General features: G+C 43.8%; 1 protein-coding gene across 5 annotated transcripts in view; it reads left to right on the plus strand.

Moving 5' to 3' along the window:
• TNS3 (tensin 3) overlaps positions 1-19,988 on the plus strand; it is a 509,208-nt gene that overhangs the window by 182,152 nt on the left and 307,068 nt on the right. For all 5 annotated transcript variants that reach the window (XM_075827007.1, XM_075827004.1, XM_075827005.1 and 2 more), the window contains exons 2-4: positions 11,686-11,797; positions 13,388-13,425; positions 16,761-16,799. In XM_075827007.1, the coding sequence (XP_075683122.1) occupies positions 11,686-11,797; positions 13,388-13,425; positions 16,761-16,799 (189 nt within the window). The remainder of the gene's footprint in view (positions 1-11,685; positions 11,798-13,387; positions 13,426-16,760; positions 16,800-19,988) is intronic.

Consider the following 19,988-nt stretch of genomic DNA (forward strand, 5'->3'; position numbering starts at 1 on the left):
CAGCGCTAGCGTTACAACAATGATTGGCGGGGGGAACATGTTTTTTTTGGGGTGGGTATTTTATGTGTATTTATTATTTAATTTTTTTTTGCACTTTACTTTATTATTTTTTTATTACTATGGTCTGTCCCCCAAAGGTCAAAAAAGACCTTTGGGGAACTTTATATATATTTTTTCTTTCTTTTACACCATCTTTTCCACTGTAACTGGAGCTGCACAGCAGCCCTAGTTACAGGGGAAATCAGCCCTCTCATAGTGACGATTGTCACTAATAGGGCTGTGCTGGGTCTTGTAAGACCCAGCAGCAGTCTGTCACTAACGGGACCCGGCGATCATGTGACCTGTCACATGATCACCGGGAGGAATAGAGACAGCGCCGCTTCTGCTGTCTCTATTCCTATACACAGCGTTCATTGAACGCTGTGTAAAAACACATCGGAGAAGACAGAAGCAGTGAAAGCTGCTCCTATCCTCTCCTCAGGGTCCCCGGCAGTCACTGACAGCCGGAGACCCGACATTCAGCTGCCCGATCGCGCGGGCAGCAAGTTAAAACCCGAGCCGTAAAAAGTCTATGGCTCGGGTTTTAAGGACCCTGACCGCAGGCCGTAAATATACAGCCAGCGGTCGGGAACCAGTTAAGGAGTTAAAGCCATTACCTTTATTTATTATGCCTCCAGCAACTCTCTGCTTGTTCCTTCTGACGGATTCTGAAAAGGCCTTTAACAGGGTGGACTGTGCTACTATTAGGAGACCCTGGCTTATATTGGACTTTGTTCGAATATGCTTTTATGGATCCTCTGACCATAGCTGTCAAGGATAAATATAGACTGTCAATAGGCATTTATCTGCCTCATTTTCCATATCCAATGCTATCTGCCAGGAATGACCCCTTTCTCCTCTTATTTTCTTTTTTTTTTTTTTTTTTTGGAGCCCCTCCTCTGCCACATTCAAAATAATCCAGATAGTACAACACTGACGGTGATCTCCACCTGCTCAAAAATAGCTGCAGATCTGCTCTTTCCTGTCCCAGCCCCAGATATCTGTTCCCAATGAGTTATCAAAATTTTAAGCATTGAACACAACCCTTCCCAGAACACTGGCCGCTGAACTAGCCAATTCCTTTTCTGATCTGACCAAGCAAGCGCTGCATCTATGGTGTTTACAATCAGATCGGAACCCCGCAATGCAATCGCGGGGTTCCGATGACTGTTCTGGCAGACAAGAGGCATAACAATGACCTCCTGTCTGCCAAGTACGGAAGCCTGCTAGGTCCCACCCGGAGGCGGGGTCTAAGAGGCTTCCGGCCGCAGAAGGAAGATGGCTCTGAAGCTGAGCCTGCGACCTCAGCCGCGGGTGTCAGCTGTATGTTAGTGCTGTAGTGGCAGGGAACGGCGCTAGCTCTGATCCCTGCAATCAAAAGCGATCGCGGCATCTTAGTAGTTTTTAAGCGATCAGCATCGACCCAATGTAATTGTGAGGATGTTGATCGTTGCTATGGCAACCAGAGGCCTAACAACGGCCTCCTGGTCTGCCACGTACTATAGCCTATTCGGCACCCCCCAGAAACTGGACCTAATAGGCTTGCTGTCAGTGAATGACTGACAGCTCCAATGCATTGCACTACATGGGTAGTGCAGTGTATTAGAGTAAATATCAGAGGTGCAGGCCTTCAATTCCCCTAGTGGGACAAAAAAAAAAAAAGTTAATAAAAAGCTGAATAAAAGTGTAATTTTTTTTTTACGTTAATAAAAAGTGGTGTTGCAGTTTTTTGTTTTTTTTTTTGTGCATCCCCCCCCCCCTATAATAAGACAATTTTTTTTCTATAATATAAAAAAAAATATATATATATACTCTAAAAGTACACACATTTGGGATCACCACGGGAAAAGTGATCAAAAGTCGCATGTATGCCAAAATACTACAAATAAAAACTACAATTAAACAAAAGAAGTCTCACAGGACACAACAGTATAAGGTGGAATATAAAATCTCAACCACCTACAATTTTTCGGAGATACGGACTCCAAACAATAATATATAAACTCGAGAAAGAAAGAGTCCAAAGTATCCAAATGTTTAAGGCCTCATGCACACGACCGTAAAAACGCCCGTTATTACGGGTCGTAATCACGACCCGTAATAACGGGCTCATAGACTTCTATTGACGACGGGTGCCTTCCCGTTTTCTCACGGGAATGTGCCCGTGCCATTAAAAAAGATAGAACATGTCCTATTTCAGGCCGTAATAACGGCACGGACAGTCCATAGAAGTCTATGGAGCTCTCGTAATAACGGGTGGCTACATGTGTGCACCCGTCATTACGGCAGCGTTGCTAAGCGACGTCAGTAAATAGTCACTGTCCAGGGAGCTGAAAGAGTTAACTGATCGGCAGTAACTCTTTCAGCACCCTGGACAGTGACTACCGATCAGTATAAACCTGTAAAAAATAAAAATAAAAGACTTTCATACTTACCGACAACTTCCTGCTTCCTCCAGTCCGGTCTCCCGCCTGTTGCCTTGGTGACGCGTCCCTCTCGACATCCGGCCCGACGTCCTGGATGACGTTTCAGGCCATGTGACCGCTGCAGCCAATCACAGGTCAATCACAGGCTGCAGCGGTCACATGGACTGCCGCGTCATCCAGGGATGTCGGGCTGGATGTGAAGAGAGGGACGCGTCACCAAGACAACGGCCGGGTAAGTATGAATTTCTTTAACTTTTATTACAGAAAAGGCTGTCCCTTCTCTCTATCCTGCACTGATAGAGAAGGGGCTGCCGATTAGTGCAGTGCTATTTTGCCGCCAAAAACGTGCTCGTAAATACGGGTGGAATACGTGTGACACCGGACCCATATTTACGGGCACGGGTTCGTAAATACTGGTGCAAAACGGGTGGAATACGTGTGACACCGGACCCGTATTTACGCCAGTATTTACGGGTGGGAAAAAATACGGTCGTGTGCATGAGGCCTGTTTAAAGAAGTACAAAATCTTTATTTGAACAACACATAGGAATCTAAAATACAATATTTAACTGGGTCATCAAATAGAAGTACAATAAAAATTGGATGCAGGTAATGCATGACATAGTTAGAAATTTAATACTAGTAGTGTATAGTGTTGAAAAATCACTCTTGTAACCATATTCATATGAGTGAAAATAAGTCGGGACAGAGAGAAAGAAAAGTGAAAATGAGATGTAATAATCACAGTTCCTGTCTAGATAAATATGCAGAGTCCTAGTTATCACTATAACCTGACAGTCATAGTCGAATGCTTACCCATATTCAGTGGTGTAGTGGTATGACCCAGTGGCTAAAGTGATGCCCCAACGCGCGTTTCGCGTATCGCTTCCCTGAAGAATGTGTCCAAACAGCAGTTTATGACCACATATTGGGGTATTGCCGTAATTGGGATAAATTGCTTTTCAAATGTTGTTTTTTCTACTCCATTCCTTGTAAAAATTGAAAATGTCCATGTTTTATTGGTAAAATTTAGCTTTTCAATTTCATGGCCTGATCTCACCAAATTCAGCAAAAAACCTGTGTGGCCAAAATGGCCACTATACCCGTTGATAAATTCCTTCAGGGGTGTAGTTTTCCAAATGGGGTCACTTTTGGGGGGTTTCCACTAATTTGGTTTCGCAGCTACTTTGCAAATGTGACATGGTGCCGCAAACCATTCCAGCAAAACTTGAGCTCTAAAAGCCAAATGGTGTTTCTTCCCTTCCGAGCCCTAAACAGCAGTTTATTATCACATATAGGGTATTACTCTAATCGTGATAAAATTGCTTTTCAAATGTTGCAATATTTTTTTTTTTTCTTCTTTATGCCTTGTAAAAATTTAAAATTTCTACATTTCTGGCAAAAAAATTTAATTTTCATTTTACGTCCTTATTACAATAAATTCAGCAAAAAAAACGGGTTCAAAATGCACACTATACCCCTTGATAAATTCTACAGGATCTTGTAGGTACTCTGTTGCTTCTGAGGCCTGTGCTTCAGTAAATTACCAAACTAGGGCCACATGCAGGTTATTTCTAAAAAACTGCAGAATCTGGGCACTAAATACGGAGTTGTTTCTCTGGTAAAACCTTCTGTGTTATAGAAAAAAAATGGATTAAAAATGAATTTCTGCAAAAAAAAAATGAAATTTTCACCCCCTACTTTGCCTTAATCCTTGTGAAACGCCTTAAAGAGGCTCTGTCACCAGATTTTGCAACCCCTATCTCCTATTGCAGCAGATTGGCGCTGCAATGTAGATTACAGTAACGGTTTTATTTTTAAAAAACGAGCATTTTTGGCCAAGTTGGGACCATTTTTGTATTTATGCAAATGAGGCTTGCAAAAGTCCAACTGGGCGTGTTTACAGTAAAAGTACAACTGGGCGTGTATTATGTGTGTACATCGGGGCGTTTTTACTTCTTTTACTAGCTGGGCGTTAGGAATGGGAGTGTATGATGCTGACGAATCAGCATCATCCACTTCTGTTTGTTAACACCCAGCTTCTGGCAGTGCAGACACACAGCGTGTTCTCGAGATCACGCTGTGACGTCACTCACTTCCTGCCCCAGGTCCTGCATCGTGTCGGCCACATCGGCACCAGAGGCTACAGTTGATTCTGCAGCATCAGCGTTTGCAGGTAAGTAGCTACATCGACTTACCTGCTAACGCCGATGCTGCTGCAGAATCAACTGTAGCCTCTGGTGCCGATGTGTCCTCGCTCGTCCGACACGATGCAGGACCTGGGGCAGGAAGTGAGTGACGTCACAGCGTGATCTCTCGAGAAGACGGCTGTGTCTGCACTGCCAGAAGCTGGGTGTTGTGAAGAGAAGTGGATGCTACTTCTCGTCAGAACGCCCAGCTAGTAAAAGAAGTAAACACGCCCCGATGTAACACACATAATACACGCCCAGTTGGACTTTTACTTTAAACACACCCAGTTGTACTTTTGCAAGCCTCATTTGCATAAATACAAAAATGGTCATAACTTGGCCAAAAATGCTCGTTTTTAAAAATAAAAACGTTACTGTAATCTACATTGCAGCGCCGATCTGCTGCAATAGCAGATAGGGGTTGCAAAATCTGGTGACAGAGCCTCTTTAAGGGTTAATAAGCGTTCTAAATGCTGTTTTGAATACTTTGAGGGGTGCAGGTGTTTTTTTTTAAAATGCGGTGATTTATGGCGATTTTTGTATTTTTATGGGCCCCTCAAAACCACTTCATAACTAAAATGGCCCCTGTAAAAAAATAGCCATTCAACGTTTTCATGAAAATGTGGGAAATCTCTGCTAAAGTTCTAAGCCTTGTAACCTCCAAGAAAAATAAACATTCCAAAAAAATTATGCCAATCTAATGTAGATATATGGAAATCTGCAACTATTTTGTGTGGTATTACGATCTATTTTGCAAGCAAATACATGTAAATTAAGAAAAATGCTGGTTCTTGCAATTTTTCACAAAATTTTGTTTTTCACAATTAAATACTAAATGTATCGACCAAATTTTACCAGTAACATAAAGTTCAATGTGTCACGAGAAAACAATCTCAGAACCGGTTGGATAGGTAAAAGTATCCAAAGTTATTACCACATAAAGTGACACATGTCAGATTTGGAAAAATGGGGCTGCATCCTGAACGTGAAAACGAGTCCACAGTTACGATGGTGTCTGGTATAGGTGCCCAAAAAATATGTATATTTTATATTTCTTTAAATATCCTAAGACAGAACAGCTCGTATGCAGTATTCTTGTGGTTCTGTAAAGTCTGTTATTCTCTAAGGTGCGGTGATTGTTTGTTGAAGGATTGTATTGTTTTGAAGATTAAGAATAATACTATCTTTGTCACTTTCTCTTTTTTATTGAGGAAAACCATGTATAGAATAGGAGGGAAGCATTCCTTCAGGGGATTCATTTTTGAAGTGACTCAGACACTTTGATCCTTTCCATCTGCAAGCTGGCTTGTTTTAGCATGTTAAAATGAAGGCTGATTTACATCTACCTGTTTGTTTTCTGATGGTTCATTCTTGTAAAAGTGGAATTCTTTGAAGTCTCCTTCATAGAACGATTCCAAGATATTTAATAAACATCTTGCGCCAACATATTTTCTGCGAATTATAGTTTTATATATAGGAATTCATATTTTATCTATTCATTTTAGAATTTGCCTGCTCTTCTTCTTCTTTTTAGTACGGTCAACGTAAAAGTTCTCCAGAGGTAAACCTGCCAAATGTATGCCAAAAAGGACACTCGTGACATCCAATAGTCTTTTGCTTCAGCAGAACATATGTCTGGTTACTTCTTACTTGTATCAGGGATATGTCTGATGTAGAGCAGATATGTGATGTAAACACATCCACTTTGCTGCTACTGTATTTGCTGCGGATTTTCTGCAACTAATTCTCTTGCGGAAAAAAAGCAGTATTTACGCAACGTGCGAATTAGAATTGCATCTGATGTCTCTAACAATTCTATGTAGTAGGAAAAAAAGGGTTCAAACTTTGCAAATTTGTCAGACTTTTGAAACCCCCATCCACATGTATCCGATAAAATTGGCACAGAATTTAGGTTCTTCTGCAGACTTTCGCTGCAGATTTCGCATATTGCAATCCAAATCCGCAGCAGAAAATCTCTCATCCCGTCTAGACTTGCCCAAAGTGCTGTGTGTCCCTTATTTCTGTAATACAATAATGAGTGAAGTGGGCTGTCCTCTGCTAAAATGTACCAGTTAAGTCTATAAAATACAAACTACAGTTTAGTCAGTGATGATATTATTCGGTACTGTAGTGGCATCTAGTCCCCATGTTTGGCCAAAGTATTCCACAGTCCTTATTTTTGCAAAGAAAAAAAAAAAATCAGTTTTGCGCATTGTGTAGATCTACCACTCTGCTTGTGAATTTATATGGTGGAGCTTTGCTTTAGATCTACCCTTTCTACTTGTGCCATGTTTACGTGGACCACAGGCTTCCAAAGGTTACCTTCTACTTCATAATTAACTGTTAGGCTCCATTCACACCATGTTTCCAGGCGTATGTTCAATGTATACGCTGAACCAATAGCCCACCATAGGCAACGATATGGCTACATCGCTAAATTGATTGTAAAAAGGCACATACTGCGCAGTATACATTGTTTTTGTGGTTTCCCTTTGTATGACAGCGCTTAGTCTACAATTTTAAATATAATGAAATACAAGGTTTACCACCTGACGGTATACAAAAAGTACACACCTTGTCGGGCATATATAGCAATCGTACATAGTAAACTTGGCATACGGGCTCATACTTATAGCAGTGCAAGGAGTAGAGTTCCTTAGGATAGAGTCGTGCAGCCTCAATGCACTGCTGTACAGGCTCTTTCGGACAGTTATTCTTACCAAAGCATCTAAGGGAAAATGCCACTTTCGTGATGAGCATGCCACACTTTTTTTAATTTACAAAGAAAATCTATGACACACATGCTATAAAACAAAATAGTCTAGTCTAGTATAGGAAGGAAGAAAATAAATTTTTAGTGGGTCTGTCGTCTGTATTTAGGGGGTTTGTATTTTATGGGGTCTATTAGTTTAGTGGGTCTTGATTTAGGGAGTCAGGTCTGAGGTCTGTATTTATGGTGCTTGTTCTGGGGTATGTATTTGTTTAGGGGTGTCTGGTCTGAGGACGGCAATAATATAGAAGGTCTGGGGACTGTATGCATTGTAAGTTATTAGTGCGTGTAAAAGTGGTTGTCCGGGCATATCGATAGCTCAGTATGAAAAACCGGTCCATGCCTGGATAACCCTTTTAAATGTATGGTCCTGGGCCTTGGTGTCTGAATTTTTGTGTTTTCTATAGAGGCTGGAAATGGCTGCAGAAGCGAGGAGCAAAGATGTCTTATCAGGAGAAGTCGCCATAGCGGTCTGTGTCAGATGAATTTCCAATCTATTTATGCTTGCAATCGATGCAAAGTTGCGTGAAGGTGGTTCTGTATACACATAAAATTTTATTTTTCTACATAATATACTGGGCACTTGAAGTGTAGATTTTGGTAGCGTAGTAGTGGTGTGCAGTATATATTTTTAAGGCCTCATTCACACGGCAGGGTTTCCCGGCCGTTCATAAATCGGCCGGCACCCGGCTGCATTAGGAATAATAGACCCCTAATGGGGCTATTCACACGACCGATTTTTTTGACGGCCGGGAAAACCGCCCGTCAAAAAATAGGACATGCTCTATTTTCGCCCGGGTACCCGGCCGCCCGGCTCCCATAGAAGTCTATGGGGCCGGGTAATACCCGGCCATCACCGGGATGTGTCCCGAGTGACGGCCGGGTTTTCCGGCTCTTGCGCTCTATCTCCTCCTCCTCACAGCGCAGAGTGCATGTGAGGAGGAGGAGCTGATGCCATTCTGACGAATGGCATCGCTGTACACGGTGTGGCAGGGCCGGGGTGTACAGCAGGTGGAAGGGAGCGCTGCGCTGGCTCCCTTCTCCTGCTTGTTTTAAAAGCGCCCTGGCCCGGCGACACCTTTGATGGCGCCGCTAGCAGCTGCAGCAGCTGCTGCTGCTGCTACTACTGTAGCGACGCCACTATAGCAGAGCGGGGAGGTATCTCCCCGCTCTGCTATGTGCTAGCCGCACTTTAGCTCCTTGAAGGAGCGGAATCCCCGTGTGTTCGGGGATTCCGCTCCTGGACAGTGCGCTTGATGTCTCTGTCCATATCTGGGCAGTGACATCAGGGGAAACTCCTGAAGCGGAATCCCCGAACACATGGGGATTCCCCTTCAGGAGTTGCCGCTGATGTCACTGTCCGGATCTGCCCGGCACGGATGCATAACTTTATGCAAACCGGCCGGGCAGAATGGCCGATTTTACCGGCCGGCACTCGGGCTCGGACGCGACCCGGTCGTGTGAATCCCGCCTAAGACTTTGTAGATATCAAATATTGCATGGCTTCTGTTTCAACATCTTTATATTAATGAGCCTGTGTTTTTGGGAAAGCTCAATGAAAACGCGCATCAGTCTTGGGCCTCATGCACACGACCGTAAAAACACCCGTTATTGCGGGTCGTAATTACGACCCGCAATAACGGGCCCATAGACTTCTGTTAGTCACGGGTACCTTCCCGTTTTCTCACGGGAAGGTCCCCGTGCCGGTAAAAAAATAGAACATGTTCTATTTTTTCATTTTACGGGCCGTGCTGCTATGCTTTATAATGGGAGCACGGCTCGCAAAAGCGGCCGGCTGCCCGTGGCCGGCCGTGCTCGTAATTACGAGTCGTAATTACGAGCACGTTCGTGTGCATGAGGCCTTAAACAGCTATTGACCTGATTTTTATTATGGCTGCATTTTTTGGTTTGTATTGTGAAAGTGATTTCATGGCACACAATCGTATAGCTATACATTGTTTGTTTGCATTTGTGCTGACTAGATTAATTTTTGAAGTAGTTTACAAAAATAACATTTACATATTTGATCATTTTGAGGAAGCCTGTTTATCACTAGTTCTCTATTTATTTTATTTCTATTCTGAAAAGAAAATATTAAATCATCAAATTTTCCCTGAGGCAGGAGAATCTATTGTAATGACTTTTCTTGCCATGGCCTTTGCAGTATTGGAATTCACATGTAGTCCAAACTCCCAGAGATTTCCTAACCAGCGGGCTTAGCTCATCATAAAGAACCCTTTCAGTTGTCACTTAATTTAACTTTTATTTTGGGCTTCATATAGATAAGGGTCAGTAGGGCACTTCACAGTGCCTAAGAAATGTTATGTTTTTTTTTTGAGAAGTGGGTCTGTGCTGCTGAACGTTATAATTTGACGTTTTAGCCTCTCCCACCTGAAAAGAAATACAGCTGCTAGGACTAAGTGACTGTTAGAGAAGAGGATGAGGTGCGAGCTGACCATTTCGGTTAGCTTTCAAGCCTAGGGTTTCAATCAACTGCTTGCTGCTAGTCAGATTGCTTGCCTAAAATCTTCTTGTTGTGGGATAGTCTTTTGTATACTTTTATTTCTTTTTTTAGGTCAGTTTTGTGATTCATTTTTAATGGCACATTTTGTAGCCTCCTAGTTATAAAACACATCTTACGATTACATATATATATAGAGACGTAAGCTTGCTTACATGCTTGACATGTAGGGTAGAAGATTTTTTTTAGTTTTAACACAATAATCACATTGTATTTTTGTTCTCGGTGGTTTAAATGTGCCAGAGCTGGTCTATAATGACCGAATACATGTTGCCTTTTAAATCTCTTCATTCTAGTAATACACAGTCTAAATTATGACCTATAAGGCGTGAAATTGATTTGAGACGGTTTTTACGTATTCTGTTCAGATAATCTGAATGGAGGGTCATCAAAAATAAACTGATGGCTTTTTGATGTGTTTGCCTTTATACTACTGAGAAATGTGCACACTTTAAATCTACAGGCATTGGTATTTTTTTGTAGTTCTGATTCTTTATCTGTAGAAGTTGCAATTTTCTTCTGGGTAGCAGCTTCCTAAAGTAACCAAAAAAAAAACAAAAACGCTCAAACTGTAGAACTTTGCTTTTATATATTTATTTTTTTATTGTACGATATTGTTTACAGCTACATACATCTGGATAGCCACTGTGTGGTTGGTGATTTTTGACAACTTTTGTTCCAAATATTTACAAATGTTCAATGTTTCTCGCTTATAAAGCACTTCTGCAAAGAAAGGCCCATCATGTAAAATCCAATTCGAGGAAGTAGCAGGTATCGCTAAGATCTGCAAGTTTTCAAGCACCTCGCTCCAATCTGTTGCATGTCGGACGGGCATAGAAGCCAAATTAAAAGCAAAGTTTTTTTTTTTTTTTAAAGCCATATGAAACCTCAAAAATCTGATCAAGTGGTGTGGGATGATTGCGCGATGCCTACTGTTCTTTGATGTGCCAGTTATCGCCACTTGTCGTAAAGTAAGGAGGAAAGAATCCTTGAACTGAGAGACCTTGGTTTATCACTGCGGCAGATCGCTATACACCTAGGCTGAGCACCGTTCTCACGTTGAACACGGTGGGGTGACAAAATGTTCGGTAGCCAGACCCCTCTGGTCTTCATTTCAGGTACACTAACACCTCCGGGTTACATTGATTTAGTCGTGGAACCAGTAGTACGGCCATTTCTCCAAATGATCCCAGAAGCCGTTTTTCAACAGGACAACACCAGGCTGCATGTTGCTTGTGCTACCCTGAGCAGCTTGCATGGCCTAAACGTGCTATCATGGCCTGCAGCGTCTCCTGACTTGTCTCGCGTCGAGCACATCTGGGATGCGATTGGTCGGCAATTGCAAAGGGAGCCGCCAGCAGCCAATCTTTATGATTTGCGTTCCCAAGTGCATTCAGCGGGGCAGAACATTCCTCAGACAACCATTAATAACCTCATTGATAGCATGCCAAGGTGTGTAAGTGCATGTATTTCTGCGCGCGGTGCTTCTACTCGATGCTGAATTAATCAAGATGTTTGGAATAATTTCTTTTATTGTTTGTATACCAATAACATGTCTATCGATTCTGTGATTTCCACGTTACCGCAGAGTTCTTTTTTTAGTGATTCTTCCTGGCTATGTCTTTTCCTATAGATATATCTCTATATATAATATATTTTTATGATGTATTTTATGCGCATGTCTAATGGAAGTCGGCAGCTTATATTAATATTATTTTGTGGTTGTCTTTTGTCTTGCAGCCAGGAGCTATTGCTTCACGCTCTCCCACTTTTAAGCAGAAATATTTCAGGAAGTCAAAGCCTTGTCCAGTCTCCAAGCAACCTGTGGGTGAGCAGGAAATATCATGCCGAGGTATCGACTTACTATTCAGCATGTTTTTGGCATGTTAATCAGTTCGGTAAAATACTTTTATACAATGTGTGCATATGTCTGTGTGCTACGAATGATTGACTGGATCTACGGTATATATGTAAACAAAATTGTAGTATGACCATATTCGTAATGTATGTGCTTTATATGACTAAAGAATCTAAATAGAACTTCCCTACAAGGCCAACATTCCATCATGGAATCAATGAATTTTCAGGAATGATTTCAGTGATACTTGTGACATTCTGTCTCATGATAAATGTTGTAATACTATAAGCTGTTAAAACGTTGTGTTCCAAGACAAAATTTCGTCTTGAGAATTTATATACATATGTCTCACACCTATCGTTGGGTTTAGGCTAGGTTCACACATCGCTTAAAAATTACACTGTTGAACCGGCCGTTAAAGAGGCTCGGTCACCAGATTATAACTTGACTATCTCCTACATAATCTGATCGGCGCTGTAATGTAGATAACAGTGGTTTTTATTTTGAAAGGTTTGAACAATTTTATATTTATGCTAATTAGCTTCTTGATAGACAACTGGGCGTTTTTTAACTTTTTACTAACTGGGCGTTGTAAAGAGAAATGTATGACGCTGATTGGTCAGCGTCATACACTTCTCTTTACAACGCCCACTTGTTGTTTTTTTCGTAAAATGGGCCTAAATACATTATCAGCCCAAATCTCCCTGCTCTTCTTATCGATTGTTACCTTATACCTGCACTGTAGGTATACAATGTATCGGCTTGGAGTGCACACTGTATAGCTCACAGCATTGCCTAGACTGCAGCATTCCCTTTACCGTGAGCGCTACTAGGTCAAGTGGGATTTTAGCCCCTGGAAGTAAACAGGAATTTTCGCTGGCAGCAAGGAAAGGCCTTAAATAGTGCAAATTAAACCACAAAGTATTTTATAAACTTGCAGAACTTTATACAATGATTAAGCTTTATTTACCCAAGGTCTTGTTCACATGAGCGTGTCCGATTTGCAGCCGCAAAAAATGGGCAGTTTTTCATCCATATGACTGTTAGTGTTGCGTCCGTGTGGTTCCCGTGTGACAGCCGGTTTTTTCTTGTCCTGGTTTTTCCCCTGCTAGCACTTCCTGGTGTCCTCCTTTTTTTTTTCTTCTGCATTTCTTAAGCAACTGATCCGTGAAAAAACGGATGTCATCAGCGTTCTGTCCGTGTTTTTCACGCACCCATAGACTTCAATGGCCGAATTTGAGTTGCTAAAACAAAGTAGAATCCGACATGTAGTGAGCTTTGTTAGACACGCTCCGTGAAAAAACTCTAATGTATGAATAGTTGAATTGCTTGGTCAGTGTTGGGTAGGGCTGGGCAATTATGACCCGACATGGTTGTGAAATACGTTTGTGTGAGTAAGGCCTTAAATTGGGAAAACCCCTTTAGGTACCATTATGGCAATGTGAACCTATTTCCCCTGTTGCACAGCTAACGTCTAACCTATGTGACAAGATACTGCTTCAGTCTAATCTGAAAAAAAAAAATAAAAAAATATATGTGTATATATATCTCCATATTCCATTAACCTATTTCTTTTGTTTTAAGTGTGCAAGTATGTCTGTCACAAAAGCTGTGAAGTAAAGGTAAGCTTTTATAGATGAACGCTTGATTCTATGTAATCATTTCTGAAGTTAGATTATGGACTTGGTAGAGCCTCCCTCGAATGCAGCTCTGTCCTCTATTTGCACCCATACAGAGCAGTGCTTTACCCGCTCAACTTGATCTTTTTTTTATTGTGCATTGTAACTTGAAAACCAACAGTTATGGCAAAAGCAGGCTTTTAGCTTAAATAAGGTAAGGAGCATTCAAGATTTCTGAAGCATGTGAGGCAGTATGGCAAAAGTACAGTACTTTTTAGATGTATATAGGGTTCGGGTAGATTAATGTGGGTGATTATCTTTCACAATCAGCATAATTATATGCTGAAATCTGTACTGCTGGGAATATTTTAGCTGTCATGTACATAATTTCCAGGTTAGTGCTGACTTTCTAGCTGCGGGTTATAAACTGGAGTAATGTCAAGAACTGCAAAGTTACTACGGGAGTGTATGAAAGCTGGTTGTGTCACTTTGACTAGATGGTGAATCCAGGCAAACAGGTTAAAAAGAGAAACTCAAATTTAACACTATTCACGACTGCCATACGGCTATATACGTTCTAACTGCCGATGCCCCGTGTAGTTAGCATGTGTATAGACGTAGGCAGCCTGGAAGGTGTTTAATGAGTGCAGTGCTGCTTCAGTGTGAGCAGCACTGCACTCATGTGCCGGGGCTTTGAGAGCCCCGGAATACACCCCCACTGGAGATGGTGCCACCCACAACCCCTGCAAAACCCTCTGTAAATAGCGCCACAAAAGCTCCCTCCAGCATCGGTATCCCCGGCCAGCGCTCTGGCTGAGGATTCCCCTCCTTAGGGGGAGCCCCGTCGTCTTTCCATCCCCGCTGTAGATAGTGCCTCGCCCCGCTCCAATACATGGCTACTAACGTCACTGGACAGTGACGTTATGGGCTCTGTCTAGAAGCGGAATCCCTGGCCAGTGCGATCTGATACCGGGAATTCCGCTCCTAGAGTCAGTTCAGGTGGCACTATTTACAGTGGGGCGTGCGATGCGATCTACAGCAGAGGGTTGCTATCCAGCATCACACCCCTGACTCTAAATAGCGCCACCTGAACTGAGTCTAGAAGCGGAATCCTCGGTGTCAGATTGCACTGGCTGGGGATTACGCTTCTAGACCTAGCCCCTGACGTCACTGTCCATTTGGACACTGACATAGTGGCTCTGTCTAGGAGTGGAATTCCCATCCAGTGTGATCTGACACCGGGGATTCCGCTTCTAGACTCTGTTCGGGTGGCACTATTTACAGTCACGGGTGCGATGCTATCAACAGCAGGGCAGGGGTGGGGGGGTGGCACTATCTACCGCGGGGATGGAAAGACCTGCCGTCTTTCCATCCCCGCGGTAGATAGGGCTCTCTCAAGGAGGGGAAACCCCGGCCGACACTCCTGCCGGGAATTCCGCTACTGGAGAAGGCCCTGGTGTCCCTATCCATATATGGACAATGATGTCAGCGGCTCTCTAGGAGTGGAATCTCCGGTGTCAGATTGCTCTGGCAGGAGATTCCGCTCTTAGTTAACCCCTGATGTCACTGTCCATATATGGGAATATATATGTGTGGCATTATCTACAGGGAGAACTGTGGCACTATTTACAGTGGCCACTATCTATGTGGGCACTGGCACTATTTATGTGGGCAATGTGGCACTATCTACAGTGGTATTGCGTCAATATCTACATGGGCACTGGGCAATTCATCCATTTTTTTTTTTTTTGTAATCCCATGAAATCGAATAGCAAAAGCTGGTTAAAAACGGTCAGACGGCAAGGAAATGGATTAAAATTTTGAGAAACATTGATGCAAAACAGTCATGAAAAACTGACCGTTGATTGGTTGACTGGCATTTTTTTCACGGTCGTGTGTATATAGCCCTCTTCACTCTCCCCTCACAGCGATCCAGGGTGACGGAGAGAGAAGAGGACTAATTGTTACAGAAATCTACGATGGATGGATGGATGGATGGATACATTTTAAAAAGTGATGATAAAAGTGTTTTTTTGATTTCGTTTAATTCAGTGTTAATTTTTATTATGAGCAGACAAATCACAAAAAAAGTCTAGAAAATGAAAGGCTCATAAGTCTTGTAAAAACAAAGTAAAAATAGTTGTGATATTCAAAGCGGTTCCAAATATAATATTGTTTAAAGAAGTGCATATCAAAAATGTAAAATTTGACCTGGAGACACGGGCATCAATGACCCTTGGTCATGAAAGGGTTAAAAATGGTTATCAAGCTAGAACATAGATTTTACTCTTTCTAATTGAAGTATATTCAACATGTGCAAACCGCTTCTGAACTGCACAAATCGTCTGTTTCTGCCTATCCATATGTTCTACTATAGTTACTACTTAAAATGCAAGCAATAAATTGCTTATATAACGTTTACCTGGCACTAGAGAACAAGAATCCCCATTGACCTGCTTCATTTAGTTCTATCTAGGAGTAAAAGCAAATCTGTATCGCCACTTTCATTCCACATCGCACACAATTGTGGTCACTGCCGTGACATACACACCCCGCCTTATATTTTTTCTTACCCTGAAGCAGGCAGGCTAGACACAAGACATCTGTTTCTATTCAGAGTGAGGTGCTGTGGATTGATTCCAGATCCTGGCTGTACCGGAGCCAGTGGTTTTGGTAAGCTGAGGCTGATTGTTCACATAAGGCCAAATTATTTCGAATAAATAGCATTGAGTGTATCGTGTTACATGGCACAAGTTCCTACTAGGAAAGGAAGATATAACCTGACCTACTGCATGCTGTGGCATCAGATTAATGGGGGTAGGCAAAAAAAAGGCTAATAAAAATAGTACACTTTAATCGTTGAATGCTGCAGTACATCTTCTAAGTTCTCGTGCACACGACCGTAATAGTTTTTACTGTCCGCAGATACGGATCAGACGGCTACGGATACACATCCGTAGCTGTCTGCAATTGCGGAATGGCCTGTAGAATTTTATGGGCGAGTCGGTACCACAATTGCGGACAGGAATAGGACATGTTCTATATTTTACAGATCATTTCTATGGCTCGTACTCGCATCCGTAAATATACGGAAAGCTGTCTGTGGCCAATAGAAATTAATATGTCCACAATTTCATCGTAATTACGGATGAAAATTACGGTCATGTGCATGGGGCCTTATAGAACTTTGTTCCACGTAGAACTTTGTTCCACATAGTGATGAAGTGAAGGGAGCAGAGCAGTTTAGTTTAGATGCATAGACAGATTACTATTTATTTATTTATTCCCCCCCCCCCCTTGAATTTTAATGTAATCCTTTTTTTTTTCCCCCTATTTAGGCCTTTACTCCATGTTCTCTACTTGTGAATTATGAGTTGGTAAGTTAACATCAATTGAAAAATAATTTAAAAAAAAAAATTGTGCATCTGTTAACAGGGTGAAAACTGAGGAGTTAAAAAAGGGAAGAAAAAAAAAAAATATATATATATATATATATATATATATATATATATATATATATATATATATATATTAAAAGGAAAACTTCATTCAGAAGTAATAATTTTGTTTAGCTAGATGTGCTAACATACTTCGTGTATTACTTGAGTTGCTTTTGTAATTGTATAAACCACAATCAAAACGACTCATGTAAATGTACTCTTAGGTTAAGGGCTCCGCAGTAACACATAGTCACAGTAAAATTTCAGTATTACCACGACTTGCGAACTACCCATATGTCTACCTATCAAGGGAAAATAGCGCCTGATTTTCAGCCGTCTTTTACGGCCGATTTTGGAGTTGTTTTTTTCTATAGAGTTAATGAAAAATGGCTTAAGTGACATGCACTTTTTCGGGGGTGTTTTTTTTTTTTACGTGACCGTTTTTCAAAACGGCCGTGTAAAAAAAAAATCCCCTGTCGGGAATGGGCAGATGTTTGGAGGCGTTCTGCTTCTGATTTTTTGGCAGTTTTTCAGCAGTTTACGGCCCGAAAAATGGCTGAAAATAAGCCGTGTGAACGTACCCTAAGAGTACGAACACACAGCATAAACACTGCGGATTTTCTGCAACCGATTAATTGCGGAAAATCTGCAGCATATTACAGTAGCAGCAGTGTGGGCGAGATTTCCACAAATCTCGTCCCCACACTGTGGAAAAATGCGCCGAAAGAAACACAAACAAGTTGATGTGCGATTTCTTAAATTAATCCTGCGGAATTGCAGCTCTTGTTTGTGGGTTTTCTCATTGAATTCAATAAGGTGCTTAAACCTGGAACAAAGTGGTGTGTTGCGATATTTGCGGCTGAATAACCGTGATTCTAGTGAATCGCAAGTAAGAAAAATTAAAAATAAAGTTATACTTACCCAGAGTTCCTTGCTTCTCCAGTCCGTCCTCCTGGGATGACGTTTCCCATGTGACCGCTGCAGCCAATCACATGACCGGCAGTGGCATCCCAGGAGGCTGGACTGTCCGGAGGGAAGGGGGTAAGTGAACGTTTTTATTTTTCCGGCGCCGCAGCGGAAATTCTGCCGGATAAACGAACCACAAAGTGTTGCAAATTTTTAGGACTGCAATCCCACAGATTAAAGGGGTTTTCCAGCTTCTGATGACCTATCCATCAGATAGGTCATCAATACACAATCTGTGGGGGTCAGACACCCGGGCCTCGCACTGATCAGCTGGTCCGTGCACCGGACGTACAAGCCGGAATCTGTTCGCTCCGGCCACGGAATAGCGGCGAATAGGGGCAGACCTGCAGTTCAGCAGCACTGGCGCTATGCTATGTACGGAGCCAACTGCTTCCGGGCTCCGTACATCGCATTATGTGCCTCAACATCCGGTGCCCGCAGGCCAACGGAGCGGCTTATCCGTGCGGGTTCCGGGTGTCGGACCTGCACCGATGGCATACTGATAGAAAAACAGATTGTGACCCTGGGTAGTCAGCAGGTACAATACATATAGTCAATAGAAGGAATGCCTGCAGGCAGACAGAACCCTTTTTCCTGACCACCCAAATTTATAATAGAAAATATATTTAAATTTTTAAATTTTATTTTTTATTAGGCTACGTGTAGCAAAGGACAGACCACATATGAGTTTAAAATTGTCACTGCCGTAAGCCGAATTTAGAGTGCACAGCTGGAGGAACCCAGCAAGGTATTCAAACGACCAAAAGTAAATGCTCACTGACACACAGCAAGTCAGTTACCAGACACAAGCCACACTTAGCTGGGTAGAGGCAATAGATTCGGCTAAGGCAGGAAAATAAAACAATGGACAGAGACATCAAGCGCTCTATCAGAGTGGAGTCCCCGGACACAAGGGAGCTAAAGTGGGTCTAGCACATAGCAGAGCAACGAGATACCTCCCTGCTCTGCTATAGTGGCATCGCTACAGCGCCTGGCCAGGGCGCTTTTAAAACAAGCAGGGGAAGGGAGCCAGCGCAGTGCCCCCTTCCACCTGCTGTACACCCCAGCCCTGCCACACAGTACCCCTGTATAAGGGCACCCCCACATTGTAGAAACCGGCAGCATACAGCGCTTTGTCCGAATGGCATAAACTCCTCCTCCTCACATGCACTCATAGACTGCACCGCCACACGGGCTCCCCTCATAGACGGCACCGCCACACGGGCTCCCCTCATAGACGGCACCGCCACACGGGCTCCCCTCATAGACGGCACCGCCACACGGGCTCCCCTCATAGACGGCACCGCCACACGGGCTCCCCTCATAGACGGCACCGCCACACGGGCTCCCCTCATAGACGGCACCGCCACACGGGCTCCCCTCATAGACGGCACCGCCACACGGGCTCCCCTCATAGACGGCACCGCCACACGGGCTCCCCTCATAGACGGCACCGCCACACGGGCTCCCCTCATAGACGGCACCGCCACACGGGCTCCCCTCATAGACGGCACCGCCACACGGGCTCCCCTCATAGACGGCACCGCCACACGGGCTCCCCTCATAGACGGCACCGCCACACGGGCTCCCCTCATAGACGGCACCGCCACACGGGCTCCCCTCATAGACGGCACCGCCACACGGGCTCCCCTCATAGACGGCACCGCCACACGGGCTCCCCTCATAGACGGCACCGCCACACGGGCTCCCCTCATAGACGGCACCGCCACACGGGCTCCCCTCATAGACGGCACCGCCACACGGGCTCCCCTCATAGACGGCACCGCCACACGGGCTCCCCTCATAGACGGCACCGCCACACGGGCTCCCCTCATAGACGGCACCGCCACACGGGCTCCCCTCATAGACGGCACCGCCACACGGGCTCCCCTCATAGACGGCACCGCCACACGGGCTCCCCTCATAGACGGCACCGCCACACGGGCTCCCCTCATAGACGGCACCGCCACACGGGCTCCCCTCATAGACGGCACCGCCACACGGGCTCCCCTCATAGACGGCACCGCCACACGGGCTCCCCTCATAGACGGCACCGCCACACGGGCTCCCCTCATAGACGGCACCGCCACACGGGCTCCCCTCATAGACGGCACCGCCACACGGGCTCCCCTCATAGACGGCACCGCCACACGGGCTCCC

This window comes from Rhinoderma darwinii, chromosome 5, assembly GCF_050947455.1.
Source record: "Rhinoderma darwinii isolate aRhiDar2 chromosome 5, aRhiDar2.hap1, whole genome shotgun sequence".
Taxonomy (NCBI): domain Eukaryota; kingdom Metazoa; phylum Chordata; class Amphibia; order Anura; family Rhinodermatidae; genus Rhinoderma; species Rhinoderma darwinii.